Here is a 9,857-nt window from a genome sequence, read left to right on the forward strand (position 1 = left end):
ATTAAGAGTTCCTTTCACTGAAACTAAGGGGCCGAGCCCAACCCCTGAAAAACATCTCCTGAATTCAATGATTTGGAGGGGTGTCCCAAAACTTTTGGCAACACAGTGTATGTAAGGTTATATATGGGTTGAATTATTTGAAAGATTCCCACGCGACCTGTTCATGACGCCCCGCCCACAGAGTGCTCATAAAATGACTGACAGGACTCTCATCCAAACACAGACCAGCATTCCGGACCGCAAAACAAGCTTTCCAAACCTATTTTCTCAGCAACCGTAATACACTTTAGCTAAGGCTAATGGCTTAATCATTGTGTAGAATGTTGTGTAAATGTTTCGGATGATTTGTACACGTAAGGAATAAAAACAAATATATAAATTAATAAACTATTGCACCTTTAACCTCCGCCCCGTTGCACGTGTGGAGAGAAGGGCGGGCCTACAGCTTGGCGCGGGCTTTGGATGTTAGTAACGTTATCTAGTTAGTGGAGTAAAATCGACCTAGTTTTATCATTATTTATTGTGAGAACCGGTCAGTTGCCCGTTAGTCATAGTTAGAATAAAGTCCATGTCGATCAGCTCATGGATAATGGTTGATTAATCTGGAACAAGGGTTAAGGCTAAAAGGTAATGTTTTGTAATATATTTGCTAACATCAGCTCGGCTAGTAAGCCGGACTTGTGTTTTTTATAGCCAATAAATGTGTTATTTGTTATTAATAAACAATCATATCAGAAAACAATGTAGAACTCTGGTTAAAACTACTAGAATAACATAGCTTCTTATGTTATTATTTAAATAGCAGTTCTTAAATACGTAGCTAGCAAGCTGATGTTTGTTTGTTTGTTTGTTTGTTTTTCTCCAGCTGTTTGTTTACCTCTCATCTTGCTATTAAACGATGTTTACACTATTGGTAAGAAAAAGGCTAAAACAACCTAATAATTGGTCTACCGTTATTTTCTGCTCGAATTTATTCGCCTAGGTTACTTTAGTGCCGTGCTAGTTAAGGCTAAACCGCTAGCTAACGTTATGTCAAAATGGTTCCTCCATTTTGTCTGACGCTGGCTGGACAGCCTGGCACGCTTCACTGCATTTTCTTTCAGTTAATTTTGACATTCATACATTTCCTGAAAACTAGCTGAAGCGTGAACATCTTCAGTTGAATGCTATTCGTGTTAGCATGTTTGTTAGGCTGGCTAAGTTAGCATCCTACCATTTTGAATATATTATTTAAATGAGTACATAATAAATACACTATATTGGCAAAAGTTTTGGGACTCCCCTCCAAATCATTGAATTCAGGGGTTGGGCTCGGCCTCTTAGTTCCAGTGACAGAACCTCTTAATGCTTCAGCTTCATACCAAGACATTTTGGAAAATTTCATGCTTTGTGGGAACAGTTTTGGGATGACCCCTTCCTGTTCCAACATGACTGCACACCAGTGCACAAAGCAAGGTCCATAAAGACATGGATGAGAGAGTTTGGTGTGGAGGAACTTCAGAGTCCTGACCTCAACCTGATAGAACACCTTTGGGATGAACTTGAGTGGAGACTGCAAGCCAGACCTTCTTGTCCGACGTCAGTGCCTGATCACAAATGCACTTCTAGAGGAATGGTCAAAAAATCCCATAAACACACTCCTAAACCTTGTGGAAAGCCTTCCCAGAAGAGTTGAAGCTCTTATAGCTGCAAAGGGCGGGACAACTCAATATTACATTCATGTAAAGACGGACGTCCCAGTTCTGGCTTGGCTCGCAGTCTCCGCTCTAATTCATCCCAAAGGTGTTCTATCGGGTTGAGGCCAGTCAAGTTCCTCCACATCAAACTCATTCATCCATGTCTTTATGGACCTTGCTTTGTGCACTGGTGTGCAGTCATGTTGGAACAGGAAGGGGTCATCCCCAAACTGTTCCCACAAAATTGGTAGCATGAACTTGTCCAAAATGTCTTGGTATGCTGAAGCATTAAGAGTTCCTTTCACTGGAAGTAAGGGGCCGAGCCCAACCCCTGAATTCAATGATTTGCAGGGGTGTCCCAAAACATTTTGACAATATAGTGTATATGGCACAACAAGCCCAATTCCTGACTGTCTGCATATTTCTGTGTTGATTTTTTTTTTTTTTATCTAGATGGAAGACATGGAGGTAGACATGCAGTTTGGAGCAGGTCCTGTCATCATTCCTGACTCTGAGAGCAGCACAGAAGTGGAAGAGGATGAAGAACCTGTTAGTAGACCTGAAGGAGGAAGCACAGTTCCTATTACCAGGCCACGGCTTGCAGCAACTCAGATTGTCAGAAGAAGGAGGGCAAGGTGTGAACATGACAAAAGCGAGTCTTTGTTTCTGCAAAGAATCATGTAAAACACAGTCATGCTGAGATTTGGAGAATGCTGTTCATGGATTAGTGCAGCTCATCCAAATTACAAGCAGTTTAAGCAGTAATGTGTGTTAAACCCACAATGACTAATACAATATATTGCCAAAGGTTTTGAGACACCCCTTCAAATCATTGAATTCAGGGGTTGGGCTCAGCCTCTTAGTTCCAGTGTAAGGAACTCTTAATGCTTCAGTATACCAAGACATTTTGGACAATTTCATGCTCCCAACTTTGTGGGAACAGTTTGGGGATGACCCCTTCCTGTTCCAACATGACTGCACACCAGTGCACAAAGCAAGGTCCTTAAAGACATGGATGAGCGAGTTTGGTGTGGAGGAACTTGACCAGCCTGCACAGAGTCCTGACCTCAACCCAATAGAACACCTTTGGGATGAAGTACAGCGGAGACTGTGATTCAGGCCAAAACTGGGAAGTCTGCCTTTACATTCACATGAATGTAATATGGAGTTGTCCAGCCCTTTGCATCTATAACAGCTTCAACTCCTCTGGGAACGCTTTCCACAAGGTTTAGGAGTGTGTTTATGGGCCTTTGTGAGTTCAGGCACTGATGTAGGATGAGAAGGCCTGGCTCGCATTCTCCCCTCTAATTCATCCCAAAGATTTTCTGTCAGGCAGAGGTCAGGACTCTGTGAAGTTCCTCTCTCATCCATGTCTTTATGGACCTTGCTTCATGTACTGGTGCGCAGTCATATTGGAACAGAGTATCAGTGGGTTTGGAATGAGTTCAGAACAACAGTTCACAGAATCTTGCAAATCCTTGACCACTAAACATAAAATGTAATCAGGTTTAAAATTGTTTTGCAAGAAAAAGTGCATTTTCAAGCATGTGAAACAGTGATATGATTGTCTGGAAGGAGCCACAGAAACCTTGTTGGATGATTCAGGAATGTGGTTACATAAAAGCAGTGTGATACAAATTTGAGCACAAAATTGCCAGAAATGACCCTGAAGCACCTACAGTGTAACTAAACTGTTCATTCAGGTCCACTACTATCCCCTATCTGTCCTCTTTACAGAGAAGTGTGAGAGGTTTTTCTGTGGCTTTTGTTTTTTAAGCATGTAACTCTGCTCATTTAATGTACATCTCTGTGCACCACCTGCATGCATTGTCAGATTCACAGATCTAATATCTGTTTTACAAAAAAAACTCTTAATTGAGATATTTTTAATGAACCATCTTTAAAAAAAAAAATGCTGCTTTAACTGTGTTGTGTTTTTAATGCCGTAAATCTCTATTTATAGAGCAGGTCTGCGGTTCCAGTACTCCACACAGACTATGCGTTTGAACAGAGGCCCTTTAGACTTTCTGCTTCGGGTGTCAACAGGAAGTGACCTAGATCCTCTATCGGGCAGCACAGACGAGGTGAGCGACTCTGAGGAGGAAGGACAGAATACAGAAACCCCGGGTCCAGTACCTGCTGCCGATGTTACAGCTATACTGAACACCAGCCAGCCTACTTCTCTGGTCACCCCTCCTCTTCAACAGTCCAGTGCAACAGGTAGACCATCATTTGCTCCTCTGATGTTTTCCCATTGTCATGCAGGAATTTTTGATGTTTTAGAGTATTTTATTCTCAAATTTCAGGAGGTCTCAATAAAGAATTCAGGAGTCACCATGGTGGCCCTAGGATTTATAAATGGTAGATAAACAAACAGCTCTTGTGGGGTGTTACTGGTCTGCAGTGGTCAGTATCTATCAAAAGTATCCTTTAAGTCCTGCAAGTATCCTTTAAGGCAGGGGTGTCCAATCTTATCCGCAAAGGGCCGGTGTGGGTGCAGGTTTTCATTCCAACTGAGCAGAAGCCACATCTGAGTCTACTGAAAGCCAAGATCAGTTGATTAGCCAGTTGGAATCAGGTGTAGCTCCTGCTTGGTTGGAATGAAAACCTGCACCCACACCGGCCCTTTCTGGATAAGATTGGACACCCCTGCTTTAAGGCTTGTGGGCCCCACCTCGCAAATCGCAGGACTTATAGGATCTGCTGCTAACATGTTGGTACCAGATACCACAGCACACCTTCAGGGATCTTGTGAAGTCCATGCCTCAATGGGTCAGGGCTGTTTTGGCAGCAAAAGGGGGACCAACACAATATTAGGCAGGTGGTCATAATGTTATTGTTGAACAGTGTAGGAGCCTTAGTTGTGCTGATAAACTTTGGCTTGCATTATTTTTTTTAAAAGTTGTGTTATTGTCTTACTTTGACTTTTGTTCAGTCCATAAATTTAAAACAGAAAATGTTTGTCTTTAACCCAGAGCCTACCGTTTCTGCTGAGGCTGACGGTCCCGAACCTCTAGTTCAGTCTGAAGAGAGGGTACGTTTTTTAAAAAAAAAAAGAAGTGTGCAAAAAAAAAAACATTTTGAAAGGTTCTCGGTGTTGAGCTCTCATTGTCTTTTCCAACTTAGGCTGATTCGGCACCTGCAGAGGCCACTAAAAGCGCTTCTCTCTCAACCGCTGAGGCCGAGAATGATGGAGAGGGAGAGACCTGCTCTATATGTTTCGAACCTTGGACCACATCTGGTGAACATCGTCTGGCCACGCTGCGATGTGGCCACTTGTTTGGCTTCACATGTATTGACCGCTGGTTGAAGGGCCAAGGAGCTAAATGCCCTCAGGTCAGTGTCACTCACATTAAAGAAGAGCATAGAGGATCAAGTAAGGGATCAAGGATCAAGTTTATCGTTAGCTATACTTTAATTCAGTTTAGCAAGTGATCTTCCAGCATTTATAGTATAGTTATTGTTTTGAAAAGCTCAATTATAGCTGTACATAAATATTTTCTTTGTTTTTCTCCAGTGCAATAAGAAGGCCAAGCGTGCTGATATAGTGCTGTTGTATGCTCATAAACTGAGGGCAGTGGACAACACAGAACAGGAGAGTTTAAAGAGGTATAGTCCTTTGGAATTACAAACTATATTAGCGTTTTTTTCCCTTTTAATCAAGTTATTGAAGTGTGTGCATGTTTAGATCTTTGGAGCAGGAGCAAAGTTTGCGGAGGAAGGCAGAGCTGGAATCTGCTCAGTGTCGTCTTCAGTTACAGGTTGTAACAGACGAGTGTGGGAAACTCCGCAAAGAGGTTCAGGTACGAGATCTGCTCATACTCGTTTGTTCACATCTCTCTGTCTGCACCTCATCACATGGAGAGTATTTTGCATTTCCATTTTTATCCGTTTGAGTTCCTTGAATATTCCAAAATAACACTGTAATGGACAGTATGTGCCATTTTATGTGCTGTATTTAGCCGTTTGGATGAATGTCTTCAGGTCTATTTAGGTGTTCTACTGTGTTTCTAAGTGTCTTTTTCTCTCTCTCTCTCTCTCTCTCCTCCTGCGCAGGAGCTCAGGATGTTAATGGCACAGACTCCCTCCAGCTCGACTCAGTCTCAGACGTCTGCTCTGTCTCTGTCTCAGAGACTTGAATCCTCAGGCAGGGGAAGTTATGTTTTCTCTAAGGCTGTCCTTGTTTCTCTGGCCGGTGGGTGTCGTGTGCTATCTTACTGCGCGCCCCTCAGTTGCCTGTTGGCTTCTCAGCCCTCCCCTCATGCCTCTCTGGTCCCTGGTGAGTAAATGTAAGAATGTGTTTTCATATTGTCTTGAAATTGACCTTTCCCTCACTCTGTCTCTCCTGCTGTGTCTCAGGCTTTGGGGTGAAAAAAATCAGCACTGTGAATCTCAAAGCCAGTCATTATGTTCCCATCCACACTAAACAAATCAGAGGCCTTGCCTTCAACAGACAGCAAGATGGCCTTCTGCTTTCGGCTGCCTTTGATAATACTATCAAGCTCACCAGGTATGAGGCTCATTTCCTCATTCCCATAGGCCATGTGAGGCTCCAGATTCAAGCTGCTCACATGTCCTGTCTCACAGACCAGTCATTAATGATATAGCCATTTTAGTGCAGTCTGGTTTACAGGTAATTGAATGACTGCAGCAACATGACCCTAGAACTAGGGACACGAACAAATGTATTTAAAAAAATAGCAAAAGTGCATGAGGTGTTTGAGTAAATAAAATGGAGCCAGATGCCTGATACAGTACCGTGTCCCCTCTATAGGCAGTGAACCAAGTACAGTGCAATGATGTGAAGCGTTCTTTTCCATCACATTCTGTGTAAATGCTATGTAATTAATTATTACTCCGATATAGCTATTTAAAGCAGAGATGTATTTCTCCACAGCTTGTTTACAAACACTGTGGTACAGGCCTACAACGCTGGGAAACCTGTGTGGAGCTGCTGTTGGTGCCATGACAACAACAACTACATTTATGCCGGTCTGAGTAACGGCTCAGTGCGAGTGTACGACACACGGGACACCAGCACTCACGTGCAGGAGCTTGCACCTTTTCGTTCCAGGTAACATCACAGAACCCTTGTAATGTTGCTATGAAGCGTTTGTTGCATTGTTGGCAACTGGACATTTACAGATCATTGTAACTTACACTTGGGGTGTGCTTAGTCATCTCTGGGACTCATTATATATATATGTGTATATATATATGTGTATATATATATATGTGTATATATATATATATGTGTGTGTGTAATATATATATATATATATATATATATATATATATATATATATATATATATATATATATATATATATATATATATATATATATATATATATATATAGTTCATTATAGGGTCAGTTTTGTGTCCATACAACATACAGGAGATACGTTAGTGCCATACACTAGAATTCTTGCATTTGATGACTTGAATAATGAGATTATTCATACTTCTTTGCTCTGTGTGCAGTTGTCCAGTCGTATCCCTGTCCTACCTCCCCCGGGCTGCCTCCAGCTTGTTTCCCTGTGGTGGCCTTATCGCTGGCTCCCTTGAGGGAGGATGTTTCTGGGAGCAGGTGGATGGAACCACGTATCGACAGCACATTCTGCCTTTAGAGTCTGGAGGCTGTACAGACATTCAGGTGGAACCTGAGAGCAGACATTGCCTGGTCACCTACAGGCCAGGTAAGCCTTTAAACCTATAAACTGCTACAAAGTGACCATAGGCTTATTTACAAATAATTATTGCTTTTATTTATTTCAATGAGTTCTACTACTACTACTACTACTTCGTACAATTGCTTGCATGTGTAAAATTTCCATTTCACTCTGACACAAGGTCATTTTTATACTGTGTATTTTATGGTGAGTATATTAATAATCAGGCATAACATTATGAGCACTGATGGATGAAGTGAATAACACTGCTCCTCATCATGGCACCTGTTAGTGGGTGGGATATATTAGGCAGCAAGTCAACATTTTGTCCTCAAAGTTGATGCGTTAGAAGCAGGAGAAATGGACAAGCGTAAGGATTTGAGCGAGTTTGACGAAGGGCCAAATTGTGAAGGCTAGACCACTGGATCAGAGCATCTCCAAAACTGCAGCTCTTGTGGGGTGTTCCCGGTCTGCAGTGGTCAGTATCTATCAAAAGTATTCTGTAAGTCCTTTAAGTCCAACTTACAGGAATTAAAGGATCTGCTGCTAACATATTGGTGCCAGATACCACAGCACATCTTCAGGGATCTAGTGGAGTCCATGCCTCGTGGGTCAGGGCTGTTTTGTCAGGAAAAGGGAACCAACACAATATTAGGCAGGTGGTCATAATGTTAAGGCTGATCGGTGTATGAAGATCATCTAAATGTGGTTTGTGTTGTTTGTGCTTATAAAAGTGGTCTGTGAAACCAAAACTGTGTTTCATTCAATTTAATTTAACTCAGTTCAGTTTTATTTGCATAGCACTTCAATAATAATAATAACCATAGTCACAAAGCATATTTATTTTTAAATTCCTAATGACCATGCCAGAGTGTGCAATGGCAAGAAACAACCTTGAGACAAAGGTTTTATCAGGCTTGATCTTGGAAAGAACACTTTCTTGTGCATTTTGTATTCTCCCTGTTCTGCTGAACACACAAGCAGATAGCAGTGTACACAGTAAATAGAAGTAACAGCTATTTAAAAAAATATAGGAGGAATAAGACTTGGGGTGCAATAGTGTTTATTCCTGAAAGTTGGGAAACTACAAAGAGCAGCTGAACTGTTGTTTACTTCCAGGTCGTACCAACCCATCTCTGCGTTGTGTTCTGATGGAGCTTAACCGAAGCCCGCATCAAGACTCTGCCCAGGATCCTGTCTGTTCCTGTTCTCCTGTCCAGACCTTCACTGCTGGCTCATCTTCCAAGTTGCTCACAAAGAACGCAGTGTTTAAGAGTCCTGCTAACGACTCCACTCTGGTGTGCGCAGGAGATGAGGGCTCTAATTCTACCATGGTGGGTGAAAATACGTGTGCTCACTTCTACGTTTTGATATGGGGTATAGAATTTTGATGTACACCTTATGCTTGTATGTTGTGTTTTTTGAACATCAGGTGTGGGATGCTAGTAGTGGAGCATTGCTTCAGAAACTTCCTGCAGACATGCCAGTCATGGATATCTGCCCTTTTGAAACAAACCAAGAACACTACCTGGCTTCTCTTACTGAGAAGATGATTAAGATCTATAAGTGGGAACAGAGTGGCTCAGAAAGAGTGAGTTTCTTATAGTAGCCCCTTCGGTTGTGTTTCGGACTCTGAAAATGTGGTCCGTTTTACTCTTGACGTGATGTTTCTTTGAAAATCAGGGCTATTTTTCGAAGCATACTTTTGTTATTTTAATGTGATGATGGGACTTTAATGTCAGGGCATGTGACTGTTTCAATTTGCATACCATGGGTATTGTGAAATACATTTCCATAAATTATCCACTGTACTTTTTACATTAAGGTTTCATAAATGGTTTCAAATCATCAGTATATATTTGTATGTCTTGTTGCACTTAAGATATACGTTTAGTAACTTTTAAATTCTTTTTCATTGTCCCCTGTTCTGTATATTCTTGTCCCACTGTTCCAGTTTCATGGAGACATCATTGTTTAAGAATGCAACAGTGACATGCCTTTGCATTTTTCCCCTGTGTTGTGATGGAAAGTGTATATATGTAAATGTTTTTATTGACCTGTGACTGTATTTCTTAATAAATGTAAATACAACATTTTATAGTGGTGATATTTTTTTCCCCCATCACTGTTTGCAGCATTTCATTCCTGAAAGAAATAAAAACAATGAGTATCGTGTCTGTTTTCCAGACAGATAAACTAGACACATAACCACACACACCTCTTACTATTAACCCACTACAAACACCCTGTGTAGTAGGAGGTGAGAACAGGTTTTAATAATGTGTTTGTTTTGCATTGCCTTGCTTGTTTGTTTACAATATTATTAATAAATTGTGTTTGAGATTTGACTTCTACAGTCTCTGTAGAGAAGGTGAGCGTCGATCTTGGTGTGATGGGGGGGGGGGTCTACGTGGCCTCTTTGTGCTCACACTCACGACGCAACTAACAAACTAATTATGGGAATCACGATTCAGTTTAATGTTTCGACTCTTCCTTACAGTTTATGTG

At 41.5% G+C, this 9,857-nt stretch overlaps 1 protein-coding gene across 2 annotated transcripts; it reads left to right on the plus strand.

The window, feature by feature from the left end:
* The first annotated feature begins 414 nt into the window (after positions 1-414).
* On the plus strand, positions 415-9,579 carry rfwd3 (ring finger and WD repeat domain 3). 2 transcript variants are annotated; one of them, XM_058408994.1, is made up of 14 exons: positions 415-627; positions 866-913; positions 2,130-2,311; positions 3,640-3,896; positions 4,652-4,710; positions 4,803-5,012; positions 5,194-5,285; positions 5,365-5,479; positions 5,733-5,955; positions 6,036-6,186; positions 6,574-6,750; positions 7,162-7,376; positions 8,469-8,683; positions 8,782-9,579. In XM_058408994.1, the coding sequence occupies exons 2-14, from the start codon at positions 899-901 to the stop codon at positions 8,953-8,955; spliced, it is 2,085 nt and encodes a 694-aa protein (XP_058264977.1). In that variant the 5' UTR covers positions 415-627; positions 866-898; the 3' UTR covers positions 8,956-9,579. The 2 variants fall into 2 exon arrangements, with proteins under 2 accessions (XP_058264977.1, XP_058264978.1); XM_058408995.1 differs by lacking the exon at positions 866-913 and having other exon boundaries at positions 416-627; positions 8,782-9,578.
* The last annotated feature ends 278 nt before the right edge of the window (positions 9,580-9,857 follow it).

Source organism: Hemibagrus wyckioides, linkage group LG14, assembly GCF_019097595.1.
Source record: "Hemibagrus wyckioides isolate EC202008001 linkage group LG14, SWU_Hwy_1.0, whole genome shotgun sequence".
In the NCBI taxonomy this organism is placed as follows: Eukaryota; Metazoa; Chordata; class Actinopteri; order Siluriformes; family Bagridae; genus Hemibagrus; species Hemibagrus wyckioides.